This window comes from Ruditapes philippinarum, unplaced genomic scaffold (genome assembly GCF_026571515.1).
Source record: "Ruditapes philippinarum isolate M1 unplaced genomic scaffold, ASM2657151v2 ctg658_1_1_1_1, whole genome shotgun sequence".
In the NCBI taxonomy this organism is placed as follows: Eukaryota; Metazoa; Mollusca; class Bivalvia; order Venerida; family Veneridae; genus Ruditapes; species Ruditapes philippinarum.
The window spans coordinates 33,092-48,594 of NW_026865455.1; the positions used below are offsets into that span (position 1 = coordinate 33,092).

General features: G+C 33.4%; 1 protein-coding gene across 1 annotated transcript; it reads left to right on the plus strand.

Moving 5' to 3' along the window:
* The first annotated feature begins 2,006 nt into the window (after positions 1 to 2,006).
* LOC132729103 (transcription factor EC-like) lies at positions 2,007 to 4,489 on the plus strand. Its single transcript, XM_060714844.1, has 4 exons — positions 2,007 to 2,136; positions 2,887 to 2,962; positions 3,741 to 3,891; positions 4,283 to 4,489. The coding sequence occupies exons 1-4, from the start codon at positions 2,076 to 2,078 to the stop codon at positions 4,487 to 4,489; spliced, it is 495 nt and encodes a 164-aa protein (XP_060570827.1). The 5' UTR covers positions 2,007 to 2,075.
* The last annotated feature ends 11,014 nt before the right edge of the window (positions 4,490 to 15,503 follow it).

Below are 15,503 nucleotides of genomic sequence, written 5' to 3' on the forward strand. Positions count from 1 at the left end.
ATTGACATGTATGGCATATCATTTTTTGGTGCGGAACTTATTTAATTGCCTTATATTCACACACAATTGTATTAACAATACCAAAACAGGTGCATCCAATTCTTGTAGGTTAGGTACTTAACTTCTTTTTTACATTTTTATTTGCCAGTTTATAAAACAGGTCATATTATAGTCCCCCGGGTGGGCGGGCGGACTGTCGGCCGGATGGCGTCCATTTTTTGGCCGGAGAATATCTTAAACACGTATAGCGGAATGTGTATGAAACTTCATAGAAATGTTCACCACTATGAGAAGCTGTGTCGCGTACATGAACAAGGTCTCTAGTGCAATGGTCAAGGTCACACTTAAAGGTCATTCAAAATGCTTGTCGGGAACAAAGGTGATAAGATATAAAGAATTCGTCATATCTTCTACATATATGAACAGATTCTAATGAAACTTCATAGAAATGATAGCCACTATAAGAAGCAGTGTCATGCGCATGAACCAGGCATCTAAGTCAAAGATCAAGGTCACACTGAGAAGTCATTGAAAAACAATTTCTACATACATTAAGGAATTTCCATAAAACTTTGCACAAATTTACATTATTATGAAGTAAAGTGTCGCGTGCAAAATGTCTCTGCGGCAAAGGTCAAGCTAGGTCACACATAGGGGTCAAATTTCAGATAAAAATATGAAAATGTGTATTCGGACCATTAAGTCATCATTTATTTAGGGATCAAAACACAAATGATCAGTATCATGACTACGGGTGTGCAACATTTAATTATTATAATCAGGAGAATAAATGCATGGTCAAGGTCCTTAATATAGAGATTATGTCAAGAGCATATCTAATACAGATATAGAAGGATTCTAATCAAACTTTATAGAACTGTTTTCCACTATGAGAAGCAGTGTCATGCCTATGAACTAGGCCTCTAGGTCATAGGTCGAGGTCAGACTGAGAGGTCATTGAAAAAGGCTTTTGCTTAGCAAAACTTCTATCTGCATATAAAGGGAATTCAATGTAATTTTGCACTAAAGTTAACCATTCTAAAACTGATTGCCATGTGCTTAATTCATGTGCCTGTGGCTAAGTTCAATGTCATACATAGGGGTCAAAGTTCAGATAAAAATTATGAAAATGTGTATTTGGACCATTTAGTCATCATTTATTGAGGGATTTAAATACAAATGGTCATTATCTTGACAAATATAGTAAAGCTAAGTATTGCGCACATAATTCAAGTCACTGCTACCAATAGGTCAAGGTCACAGAGAGAGGTCAAAGTTTTTGTACGGGGACCATTTAGTCATTATTTATTGTTGGATTATAACACGAATGAGAACTTCGATTACTACAAGTTTGACACATGTAATTAAGATTAATTTTTACAAGGTCAAGGCTACTAGAGATGATAAAATATCCAGATATTGTCAGAATATTGTCCAGAGCTTCTATATGCATTTCTATATTGCCCAAATCTCTGACAAAAGCTTTTGTGACATGTGTAATCTGCAAATATGATGCCTTTTTTATTTTTATACTTAGTGTTATTATTATAAATTTTGTCTTTGGATGGTGTTTCACAATATTGTTTTCTGTTTTATGATTCAATGTTTTAAAAGATTACACTTTGAATTCAAAAGGAATATAACTGTTTATATAAAAGTATTCAAATTATAGAATAGGCATGTCTTTTTTAATGTATCTGAATCTTTTTTATAGTATATTTATTTTGAACAGTGAAAACAATTGTTAATATGCATTTTAAAATTTAAAAAAAAAACTATTGAAACGAGTACTTTAACTGTATATTACAAAACATTATATGTTGCAAAATTGATACAACACCGTTGTTGAATGTCATGTGTTGTTTTTCTAGCGTAAGTGCAAACAAAAACACACAAAGCAAAACAAAAAATGCAAACTCATACAATGAAACATAATCATGAAAATTTAAGCTTTACTTTGATTTTATTTCAAAGAATTCTGACAGAATAAACAGAGACATATATATATATCTGACGAAGTCAATAAGCTGGATGATTTATCTGAATCATCCAAAAATGATAGACTGGACGTAGAAATGATACCTATGAAGCAACAAAAAGACAAGGAGAAAAAGAGGAAAGAATCACACAATAGAAGTAAGATTTCTTTACGTAAATAATTCTTATCATATCATTCAAACTTTCGGGATTAAAGTGTGACAAATCTTCATATTCAATATCATTTATTATTATTGAATTTACCTTTATATAGTAAAATACAAATTATAGTCTTTTGAGCTAGTTTATAAATTTCGTTCCCCATAAAAATTGCTTTGTTTTAGTTATACACAGTACAATATGAACTGTAAAAAATAAGAGCATTTTGTTTGTTCTTTAAATTCGTTTATCAATATAATATATACTTTGGGAATATTGTGTAATACCATATAGCTATAAATATCATATAAGGATCATGTAACACTAATTTTTTATCGTTTTGTATCATAAAAATGATGCTCAAACTAAGATTTATCAATTTTGTGAGTACGATAACGAATTATTCAAAATGATATTACCGAATTTAAGATTTCATTTAAATAAAGTGAAGTAATTAGAAATTTATTTTCTATAAAGTCTAAACTAAACTTTTCAATACGAAATGAATGCATGTTTTTAAATGATTACATATTATATGCATAAATTTAACATATTCTTCGATGTTTGAAAATTGTTTAATAAGCATACTTATATACATATATAAAATTTACTGACGTGAGATATACAATCTCAATTACAACATATAGGATCTCTAAAGGTATCGTTTTCTAACATATGAGTATTGAAATTTGAAGAAAAGAAAGTGTGGTTCATAATGCAATCTTTATTACTTTCTGTTTTTAATATTAGTAGAGAAGAAGAGAATGGCATACATTAACGAGAAAATTTCAGAGCTAGAAAGCTTCCTTCCAGGAAATGCCAAACGGTTAGTAAAACAGATCTTTATCACTTTCTCACTCCCTCTCTTTCTCTCCATCTCCTTCTTTCTCCCTCTCTCTATCTCTGTCACTATCTGCTTCTTTTTTATACTTTTACGAGTCTCTATTTATTTATAAACGTACACAAGAAATCTAATTTAATGAAAGCTAGGATAATGTACTTTTTACATATTTTAAGAATGGTTGCTGATTTCTGCCATGCCGTTGCTTTCTTCTGTGGCGGTTGGAGGGGCGACACCATGGAAGTACGACATAACGACAAAAATAAAAATTCTCGTTTTGTCACCCTGCTTCTATCGTTTTGTCCTTCAAACGTGACATCACGGCAAAACGAAAATTATTAATACGAGATTTTAATGCGACAACACGAAGTTTAAATAATCGTATATCGTTATCTCGTTCTGTCGCATTGCGTTCCATAGGTGCATATATACGGAAGAACGAGGAAATGTTAATTTCGTTACGGCACGTTGTCATTGTAATGAAGTCCAAGTATCATTTTTATCCATTGTAGTAAATAGGCATATGTGTAAAATACCTTCGCAGGCTTTGGGGAAGGCGACATCACACCGAAAAGAACAAAAACAGTGCGACAAAACGATAAAACGAGAATTTTGGGCGTTATTTCGTTCTATCGTGTTGTTGTCCCTTTAACTGCGACAAGATGAAGTAACGCATGCAGAAATCAGCCACCATATTTAAGCCAAATTATAGTTGCAAGTCAAGATACAATCAGTATTACCTACATAATTCTATTATTTCTAGACGTTCAAGGCAAAGGAAGGGGTTAATTTTGAAGGAGTCTATTGATTATATTAAACAAATTCAGCAAGAACAGACTTTCATACAACAAAGATTGCAAGACAAAATAGAAGATACAGATAATGCTATTAAAAACCTCTTATATAAATTGCAGGTTTGTTATTTAAATAAAAGTTTTGATTTCTGTTAAATTTTAAAACATGTGGACAGATATTTGCCTTTCTATCTTGTCACAAAATTTTTTGTCACGTGTAATTACATATGACAAATACATACCTAAATCAATTGAAATACAAATGTACAAAGATAATAGTCCAAATATCTTTGTCTTAAATGAAAATCTTAATATTTTTTTTATTTTGTTCTAATTGTTAGAGTATTTCCAAAAACAGTGTTTCAAATTTGTCGTAATGTTTATACTATTATATGCAAATGTTTAGCAAGTTTTTTTCACAGTGTTGAAGATAAACAAAAATTTGTGCAGGTTTCTTACTACTGAAATAGCAAAAAATATATGTTTTTGAATACTCGTTTTCTTCCTGTAGCAAGTAGAACTACAGATTCAGTCATCGGAAAAACGACAGCTTCACGAAGAAAAAGTCAATGAAACTCATGTTAAACAAAATGGAATTACCACTGCTACCTTTCCAAGAACATATTCTCCCCACACCAACCCTCCTACAGAAGTATACACAACGATGCATCGTTCAACTATTCCAGGTCGACTATGTCTAACTAAAGGCCATTATTGAAAAACAAACAAAATTGTCTGACAACATTGGCTCCAACATTAAATCGTACAAACTGTTATTCCATGTATATACCTATTATTTTTTATGTTGTGTAAACATGTGATTGTCTTATGGACATTAATTTGTTATACAATGTTACGTCATATCAAAAATAAGTCGCTTATCTTTGATGCCATCATTTATGTTGTTACGATATATGAAGGAAGTTCCATGAATTGACATAGATGCGGTTCTATATTATGTTAATATGCGTTTGAAGAGATGTCGGGGAATAAATAACCATTTGAAAAGGCAGTCGGCAACAAAAAATATGTTAATGTTGTGTGCTGAAGTGTTTAACAGGTTTTTGAAAAAGATGTACAATGATATCCATGTAATCTACCTATATTATTATTTGTAACAAGCTGACGGAATCCATATATGATGGATATTTTTAGATCATCTATAGAGGTTAAGTTATTAAAAATGTGTAAATAAACCTATGTAGCTAATATTTTTTAACAACATGTAATTGCTTGTTATTGCTTGTTTTAATTTAAATAAAAGTATTATACTCAGTGTAGCAAAACAGTGTGTCCATGGCGTACCTTCGGTATAATGTTCAAGAGAAACGTCGCTTTATTAGAAAAAGAAATTGACAAGTATTTTCCTATATTACATACACCAGATTAACTTGATACATACTGTATAACATACCATTTAATAATTAGCTCACCAGAACCGAAGGTTCAGGGTGTGCTATTAATATCAAAGGGGGATACTCCGGCGTCCGTCGTCCGTCGTCATGCGTCAACAATCATCTCCTCAAATTTGGTTTGTAACATATTTCTGACAGTCACACTTAAGTATGCTCATGTCATTTCAATCGGCCCCTTTTAGGAGTCAACAGAGCTAAGAATACTATAGAACTAATTGGTGGATGATCACCAAACTTTTGTCAAGTTTGCTAATATTAATTTGATCGGCCCCTTTTAGGGGTATCTAAAGCTAAAAATATAAAAAAAAACATTTAGACATCGTCTTCTATAGCACTAATGGATGGATAATCACCAAACTTAGTCTGTAGCATTTTGGGTAGTCTTTTATCAAATTCTGGAAACAAAGCATTAATCACAACAAAATTAAAAGAGAATTGCAGACTCGGTTTGATTGAGTCTGTACATGAGGGATACTGAATAAGTGCAACATCCCTCACGCCCCCTAGCACCGGCATGAGCGGTACTCAAGAGCGGTACTCAATTCTCAACACTTAATAGTGCTGGCATCAATGATCCCGAAGAACCAGAAAATATAACAACACTGAAGTGAAGTACGGGGCAACTTTTTACAGCTGTCACACGGCATTTGACACCTGCTGTTGTGAAGTATAAAATTTGCTCATGTAAATTCGATAGGCCCCTTTTAGTGGCCTCTAAAGATAAACAAGAGCCCGGTTTGAGCCGGGTGATGCTCCCCGAATAGGTTTTGGAGACAGGAAAGTACACCTTTGTAGTTTCAGAGTTATGTCCCTGGAAAAAGTTCAAAGTGCAATAATTCCAAAATTAGGAACGGCAGAGTTACTGTTCTTTCCACTGCACTTCTAATCACTGTTATCTATCAACTTACAACTTAAAGTTTCTTGTTGATATCTCTTATGGTTTCCGAGTTATGTTCCGAACAAATTAAAAAAGTAAAAATAAACAAATGGCAATAACTCAAGAATTAGGCAAGGCAGAGTTATGATTCTCATGCACTGCACATCTACCCATTGAGATACATCTACCTACAAAGTTTCATGTTGATATCTCTTATAGTTTTACAGCTATGTCCAGTACAAGATTTTTCTAAAAGGGGAGATAATTCAAAAATGAGGCTTAACAGAGTTATAATTTTTTTGCACTGCACTTCTACTCAATGAGATCTATCTACCTACAATGTTTCATCTTGATATCATTTATAATTTTAGAGTTATGTTTCGGACAAAAGTTCAGTGTTAAAAATAACAAAGGGCAATAACTCCAAAAATTTAGGACAAAAAGAGTTATTGTTCTTATGCACTGCACATCTACCCATTGAGATCTTTTCACCTACAAAGTTTCATGTTGATATCTCTTATAGTTTTAGAGTTATGCCCCGGACAAGATTTTTCTATAAGGGGAGATAATTCAAAAATGAGAGGCTTAACAGAGTTATGGTTTTTTTTGCACTGCACTTCTACTCAATTAGATCTATCTACCTACAAAATGTTTCATCTTGATATCTCTTATAATTTTAGAGTTATGTTCCGGACAAAGTTCAGTGTTAAAATTAACAAAGGGCAATAACTCCAAAATTAGGACAAAAAGAGTTATTGTTCTTATGCACTGCACATCTACCCATTGAGATCTATTCACCTACAAAGTTTCATGTTGATATCTCTTATAGTTTTAGAGTTATGCCCCGGACAAGATTTTTTCTATAGGGGGGGGAGATAATTCAAAAACCGAGCAAAATAGAGTTATGGTTCTTTGACACTGCACTCCCCCTCAATGCCCTCTAGCACTGTATGAAGTTTAAACAAATTATCTCCAAGGGTTTTCAAGTTATGCTCCGGACAAGAAAACGGACGGACAGACGGAAAGACGGACGGACGGACAGACGGACAAGGCGCCGACAATATGCTCCCCCGAAATTTTTCGGGGAGCATAAAAAAGAAGTACCATTAAACGTCTGCTTCTACAGAACTAATTGATAGATGAGCATAATTGGGTAGTTTTTTTTTAAATCAAGTTTGCTCATGTTAATTTGTTTGGCCCCTTTAAGGAGCCGTTAAGCTAATAATAGAAATACCTTTAAATGTCTCCTTCTACAGCACTAAGTGATAGATGATCACCAAACTTTGTCTGTAGCATTCTTAGATGGTGTTTAATGAAGTATGCTCATATTAATTTGATTGGCACCTTTTAAAGGTCGCCAAAGGTAAAAACAGAAGAAAAAAACCTTTGAACATCATTTCCTCCTGAAATAATATATGGATGATCACCAAACTTTGTCTGTAGCATTCTTATGTAGTCCTTATCAAATTTGGTAATATTAATTTGATTTGCTCCTTTTAGAGGCAGCTAAAGCTAAAAATAGAAATACCTTTAAACGCTCCATCTACCGAAATAATTGATGGATGATCACCAAATTTTATCTGTAGCAGTCTTACGTAGCCTTTATCAGGTTTGCTCATATTAATTTGATTGGCCCCTTTTACGGGCCGCTTAAACTAAGAATAGAAAAAAACTTGAACATCATCTCCTAATGAAATATTTGATGGATGATCACCAAACCTTGTCTGTAGCATTTTTTAGTAGTCTTTATTAAAATTGCTCATATTAATTTGATTGGTCCCGTTAAGGCTAAAGCTTAATGTCCAAGGTCATGGCATTTCTTCAAGCTATAGTTTAAAGATATTCTATGGTCATAATATGAGGAGTATTCAATAATTAGTGTCGGGGCTATAGTAAAATGAAAACTTTTAAAGCAACTACCATTTTTATTTTTTTTAAACCTTCAAAGTAATCTCCTTTGATCCAATTTTGAAATGCTTTTTATAGTCTTCTTGAGGTATATCCCTACACAACTAATGTAATGTTGAACCAAGTCCAGTTCTGGTGCTGTAACGGCGGCCCTGAAGGTATTTATTTAATCTTGGAAACAGGAAGAAATCGCAGGGTGCCAAATCTGGCGAGTATGGTGGGTGATTATGCACAGTTACACGTTTGCTCTCAAAGAATTTCTTAACAATGTCTGCCTTGTGTGGAGTAGCGTTGTCATGGAGTAGATACAAACCTCTCATACCAGTATTTGGCGATAATATTTGTCAACTTTGTTTCACACTTTTCGTTTGTAAAACTTTGCAGTAACTGTACGACCTTTTGGAATAGGAACTTGTGTCACTACACCATGTATACCAAAGAACATGGCATACATAACTTTCTTTGTGCTAGTCATTCTTTTAGCTATACAGAGCCTACGAGTATGTTTGGTGGCCCATATCTTATTATTTACCTTCCCTGGGGCTCAAAAAAAGTGGAACCAGCTTTCGTCTCCAGTTACAATGTTAGAAAATTTACGATCGTTATATTTGGGAAACATCTTCAATAATTTCTTGGCACTTTTTTCACGCTTTTGCTTTTCAGTCAATAAATGTGGTATCCATCTGGCTGCAATCTTTTTAACTTTAAGGTGCTTCTTTAGAATCGTAAATGTAATTCCCGTTGAAATGCCAGTGTACTTAGCTATTTCAGAAACTGTATATCGCGCTTCTTTGTTTATGAGTTCTTGCACCTTTTTAATGTTGATTTTGGTGACCACTGTGTGTTTTTCTTCCCCTACAAATAGCATCGTTTAGTGACTCCGTTCCACTTTTAAACTTAACAATCCATATTTGAACTGTCCTTTCACTAACCACAGATGGTCCATAAATACGACAAAATTCTTTATGAATGGCTGCACCACTTAACCCAAATGTCATACGCGCTTTGATGTAAGCTCGAATTTCAAAATTATTTACTGAATCTTTTCTAGCCATTTTTATACGCAGTTGATCGAATATTCAACTTTCAACACTAAATTTCTTAAAACGTGTGTGAATTTAATTTTGATATGAATTGGCTTACTTTTGATATCGCTTGGCCTACTTTTCTTGTATTTTATGTACAGACAAATTTGGACCAGGGGTGTTATTTGAGTAATTTTTGATGTGGAATTCAATTTTGATATCAGCTGACCTACTTTAGTATTATTGACACCATTTGACCTACTTTCTTTTATTTTGACATTCAGATTTTTAATTTGGACTAGGTTTGTAAATTCTGATGCCGAAATGAATTTTGATATCAACTGACCTACTTTTGAATTTTTTTATATAATTTGACCTTCATTCTTGTTTTTGACATAAAGACTTGAAATTTGAACTAAGCGTATAAATTCTGATGCTGAATTGAATTTTGATATCAGCAGGCCTACTTTTCATACTTTGGCAACCTACTGTTGACCTATAGTCTTTTTTGAGGTACAGTTATGTTACCATAAAAATGTATAAAAAAATTTGTTGTCCCAAACTGTTTACTTTACACATCTACACCTTACATGTTTTGCATGTGACATTTTGTGTTTATATTCAAAAAAGTTATAAAAAAATGTCCAGTCAAAATTAATCCTGCCCTAGTTGTCATTTACTCTGCATTTATTCTACATAGTATCATAGGAATACTCTTGCAACATACATATTTTTAGCAAAGCCTTTCCAAAATATTATCGCAAAGTATTTCAATTTATATAGTGAATAATGAAATGATGGATAGATGGGTGATCTAGGGCCATCTTAGTGGCCATATTGTTTATTATGAGGGGAAAAAGCTAAAACAATAATGGGTTGATTTTCAGAATTGCTAAACAAACAATGCAAAAATAATCGTCACAACCCTTCAAAATACTTATTTCCATGTGATAAACAAAGTTTTAGCCTTTCATCTAATTTCAAATGCATTTTCATAATCCTCTCGAGGTATATTGTCTGGAAAATAGCCGCACCGAGATTTCTTCGCGTCTGATATTTTCTTCAAGCAAGGTGCTTTCTTAGTCTCGAAAATAGGAAAATGTCACAAGGGGCAAGATCTGGTAAAGAAGGGTGAGGACGCTTGACAATCTTTTCCTATTTCAGATGTTTTCTTACAATGGCCGCTTTGTGTGACGAAGCATTGTCTTGCAACTACCTGACACCACCGAGACCAATTATCTGTCGACGGTTTTTAAAAAAAAAAAATCTTTAATTTATTAATTTATGAAGGAACGTGTCTTTGCAAAACTTTGCATTTACAGATTAAACCTTTGTTACGGAAATATGAATAGCAGGACCTCGATTGGTAAACAAAATTACATACATGACCTTTTTTACGTTCATGGTGCGTTTTTCTATGCAAGGTCTTTGACTTCATTTGGTTGCCCATATTTGTTATGTATCTTTCGCTTGGACTCATAACAGTATCCTACGTCTCATTGCCAGTGATGATATTTGCGAAAGATATCGATTGTTGTATTTAGGAAACTGTTTCAACAATTGTTTGGAGTTACTTACCTTACTTGGAGATTCTTAGTTTTTGTTTTTTGGTAGGGAGATTAGGTATCCATCTGGCACTTATCTCATTTTTAAATCACGTCTGAGAGTTGTTTGATCGGCCCCTACAGAGATACCAACGCATTTAGCTTTATACCTTGTTGTAAATCTTGCATCAGTTGCAATCAAATACTTTACTTTTTCAATCATTTTTCGCAAAGTTACATTTTCGGACAGCGTACATGAAGTGCACCTTTTACTGAATTTACACACCTCCTCTATTGTTTATGACAGGTCTATATTTTTCGGATAGACCTGTTAAACAAAAGAAAGTCCGTTATGAGGTCTATCTTTTCCACGTGCACAGGTCTGCTCTAGTCAGACAGACCCGGTCATGAAAAACACGTGAAAAAATAGACCTGCCTATGCGCATGCAAAGAAAACATGATATTCAATAGAAAATGAAAATAAAATGTATATGATTGTCATAGCATTCCTGTCTATGACTTACAAAATCTGGATGTTTAATGAAAGCACTTAGCAATTATTCCAACATCCCTATATCAAATATATCTTAAACGTTCTAAAAATCCATAGTACATAAAAATTGTACCGAAAATTCATATCGAAAAATATAACGAGAATATGTCCGTTTCAAACGAATTTGTGATTAAAATAATGCCCATTTGAATATGATTTGCATTGGAAACCGCAGCTACCCACTGTTAATAGCGAATTCTCAACCGCGGGATCACTCAGATTGTTAAATCCCCGTTTATCCCCTCCCCCTCTATTTGCTCTATTTGAGTTGGCAGCATTGCCGTTCTGTTCTATTCAACCGGCGAAAAATCAAAACAGATATGCCCTGAAAACCGTCAAAGCAAGGACTTAGTCTCAAAGAACGCTACACAACAACGTTAAAAGAATTTTATATAAATATACTCCAAAACTTGCTATATAGTGACATGCATATACAAGTACTTAAAGTGGATTGGTCTACAATGGGCACATCTCCCATTATAATTTCAAATACCGATAGAAATGGTAAAACTGTATTATTAAAAAAATTCTTGATTAAAAGAAATGTTAATAAAGTTATATGTGATTTAGTATACAAATTTATATGCTGACCGATCATGTTTTATAACAATTTATAATCTGCTATATATAATATAATATCGGATCATGTATCTCAGACAACAATATTCATATGCAAGTCTTTCGAAGTCTCCTGGGTATCCGGACATTTGCCCCCTCGGAAGTTTGCTGTGGTAGACATTTGCCCCTTTAATATCCTTGGAAGGGGCGTACATTTGCCCCCCCCCCCGTTTTAAAAAAGTTGATATATTCCATACCAAACTTCATCTCCTATTGTCGAAATTCCGTTGTGCTTCAATACACAAACTTTCGCGCAAATTTGTGAAAACAAAATAACATCCATAAATAAATGAAATAGAACGTTTCCATAGTTAAATTACATACTTAAAATTTATACAAGAGATGCCCTCTGACATATGACAAGTCGCCATAGCAAAAGAAAACTGGAAACAAACGCCCGAGGTGGAAACTGTCCGGCAGCAAATGTCGTAGAAACAACAATGTCTGATACGAAATACTATCAACATAATTATTCATTCTTTTACATACCTTCCATTACAGACCCATTGACTTTATTATTGACAAATTACACACTTAGCTTTTTTGATTATTATTTTAAAGGGAAAAGCAGAGTTAAATGCAAATTATATATTTAAACAGAACGTTAATAAAAGCTTACTTGTATATGCGCTGTGTTAAAAGTAATCTTTGTGCATTACATCAAATGCAGCTCAAGCCAATAGTTTAACGGTGTGTAAGTTGGATATCGGCCTCGTACATCGATCTTTCTGTTTAGGAAAGACCTGGTCACGAATTTCATGAAACACCTCGAGCGCTACGCGCTCTCGGTGTCACATGAAATTCGTGACCAGGTCTTTCCTAAACAGAAAGACCTCGTACTCGGTCGATATCCTATACAAAAACACCACTTTTATACTTCTAATACAACCTAGGGACAGATGAAAAAGAAAGTTCATTGATTCCATGACTTCGGCATATTTCATTAAATATGTCTTACACTTGTTTATTAAGAATATAGCTTTTCTAGATAGGGGACCGTATTTGGTTCGTGAAAGGAGACCTTTTTAGTAGATAGCGTTAACCGAGCTATTGTCAAAGCTAGAATGAACTGATTTACACAACAAATTATATCTATTGAGAGCTAACACGACCATCTATGCATCACATGTACCTTCTTCGTGCACAACGTAGTTAAAAGCGAAATATTGGTCTAGTTGCATTCTTTTTCGAACAACCCTGGTATCAGCTTGTATTTCAAATTTGTTTTCTTCACTTGTAGCCCAAAATTTAGAACGCATTTCTGATAAATACAGGGATTTTCTAGAGCAAGAATATAAGTAAAATATCAACATTAAGTAGTGATGATATCATCTATTTTATATAAAAAAATGAATGATCGCGTGTTCTTATAATAAAACCAAACAGTTCTACAGGAAGAAAAGGTTTCACAAAATAGAGAAAATATGAATCCTAAAAAAGTCTAAAATTGAAAATGTTAACCTTATTTTCGTTATTTTTCGCGGAAGTTAATATTAGACTGGCCTTTGAAATGTAAGCGACCGCCATTTTTAAAATTGTGAATTTCGGGGAAGAAAAACAAATGACTGTGTTTAATCTAGAAAGATTTCATTTGAAATAGATAATTCTTCGTAGCAAAAAAAAAACTTATTTGAGGATTTTTACAGACAATAAATAATTCTAGAAGCCTATATGACTTTGCTGGGTCGTGCTGGTGATGCGTTCATTGAACGCCGCATTTCCTTGTTGATCTTGGCTATTTTATTTTTTGGAATACATGGACATTTTGAAAGGCTGTCTTATGAACGGAAATTGTTGTTTACTTATCATTCAGGCTGATGCCTTTACACATTGCATTACAGTTATTGCTCGTAGGATACTTAAATATGTCCAAATGTCATCAAGAGCAATCTACAATGGTAGGATACTACGTCATCGCGCACCTGCTGAATGCTCCTACCCGGCTCGGACCATGTTTTGCAGAAAATCCTTCGACTCGGAGGTTAAATACAATTTTACTGTAAGAAAAAGTAACAATATCAAAAAATCATGTAGGTCACCAAAGAATGGCTATAGTATGATAGATAATTGTAGAAAAGTTAAAAAGTTTATAGATTCATTACCTGGTTTAGGCTTGAAAACGGGATAAGTGTTTTTCTCTGAATGCTCCCACAAGGAATTTTCCAAAAACATATAAGGAATAAGGTTGAAAACCTTTTTAAATATTGTTTTCAACGTACCGGGGTGTAAACCGAGTCATTTTTACACATTTTTCTAGATTGGTTTTATATATTTCTATTCAAAAGTCAGTTTTTCTTAACTCTGTTTTATAAAAATGGAAAATGCTCCCACTCGGACTCGATTTCAGAGTTGCTCCCACTCGGACCAATATATATACAGATTTTGAAAGCACATTGCTGTGTTAAGCTTTTTATGGATTTTCTTCACATTTTTACACCATTTTGTCAATAACTAAATATATTTGGCGACATTTACTTTTTCCTTCTTTTTACATGGATGACTACTTTGATTCTGAAGAAAGACGTCGTCGAGCAGGAACAAGGCGCCATGGCAAAGTTTCAACTGACAGGATCACTTTACAAAAATGCGCTTTTGGCTTGTGTTGGTACCGGATTCGAAGGGATGAATCAAAATTATTGCCAACAACAACGCTTGGACTGTTAGACAGCTTGGATATCACGAATAAAGTTTTGTTGAAATGTTAAAAAAATGGTGGTGTTTTATAAATAAGTCAATATGCATTGTTTAGTACTATACTGGTTTAAGATTATGTTGGACTCGTACTCACATTAGAGGCCTGCACGTTTTCAATAATTGCTGACTTTAATATATTGTTAATAATTTAAAACGCAATGACTTGCGTGTTTGTTAAACTTGTGATTTGACATCATAATGGTACATTTATGAACATAAAGAGGTGAATATCTATCGGTTGATTTGAAAAGTTTATTCAAGACTAACATGTGAATCATTTTGTCATAAAAACTGGTTAAAAGTCAATGAACTGCCATATCATGGCACATAAAGCATAACTTATTATTGACAACTTTGACAATTTTCAGTCTAAAAGTATCATATGTACGTATTTTTTTACCTTAAATAACAAAACGAAATAAATCAGAAAAGAAAGAGCACATTTATTTTTTTATCACAGTCTTAACCATATCGTGGTTATTAAATGACTTAAAAATAATAACAATTATACAAGAAGGAGTCACAGACAGTAGAATCCCCGCCAAAAAGGAGGAAATACATTTCAAAAGGGGAAGTGACCTTTACATACATGTAAAAATCCAAGTAATGACACTCGTGAAAATTAATGAAGCGTTTTAAGTTATAGCCTTGACATAATAAATCATGACAATAATAACACACCCATAAACAGCAAATAAAAAAAGCAACAAGGAAGCATTAAGTAAACACTTCTGGTCCTCATGCTCTGCTATTCACCACTATTAAATATGTTCAATATAAAGTCTCAGATTTATATCTCAAATACCTTTAGAGGTATGGTCCTTGCAAACTTATTTTAGTGAAAACAAAAGAGCAATAACTCAAAAACTGGAGGGTTGTCATTCTTGCTTCCGGTTTTTTACTTTACTGTATTCTATCCTTCAGTGAAGTTTCAACTAAATTGATCCTTTATGACATATTGCGGAATGCCTTAAATACGAAAGTGACTTTTTGAATGCAAAAACTGATCAAAAGACAATTACTTCAAAGAGCTAAATTCATGAGTTTACCACAGTTGGTATCTAAAATATTTGTTCCAGCTATGCCGTTCCAAGATGT

Coding starts and splice junctions, on each gene's coding strand:
- LOC132729103 (XM_060714844.1), top strand. CDS start 2,076: ATGATACCTATGAAGCAACAAAAAGACAAGGAGAAAAAGAGGAAAGAA. Junction 2,137..2,886: donor GAAAGAATCACACAATAGAA/GTAAGATTTCTT, acceptor TTTTAATATTAG/TAGAGAAGAAGAGAATGGCA. Junction 3,892..4,282: donor ACCTCTTATATAAATTGCAG/GTTTGTTATTTA, acceptor TTCTTCCTGTAG/CAAGTAGAACTACAGATTCA.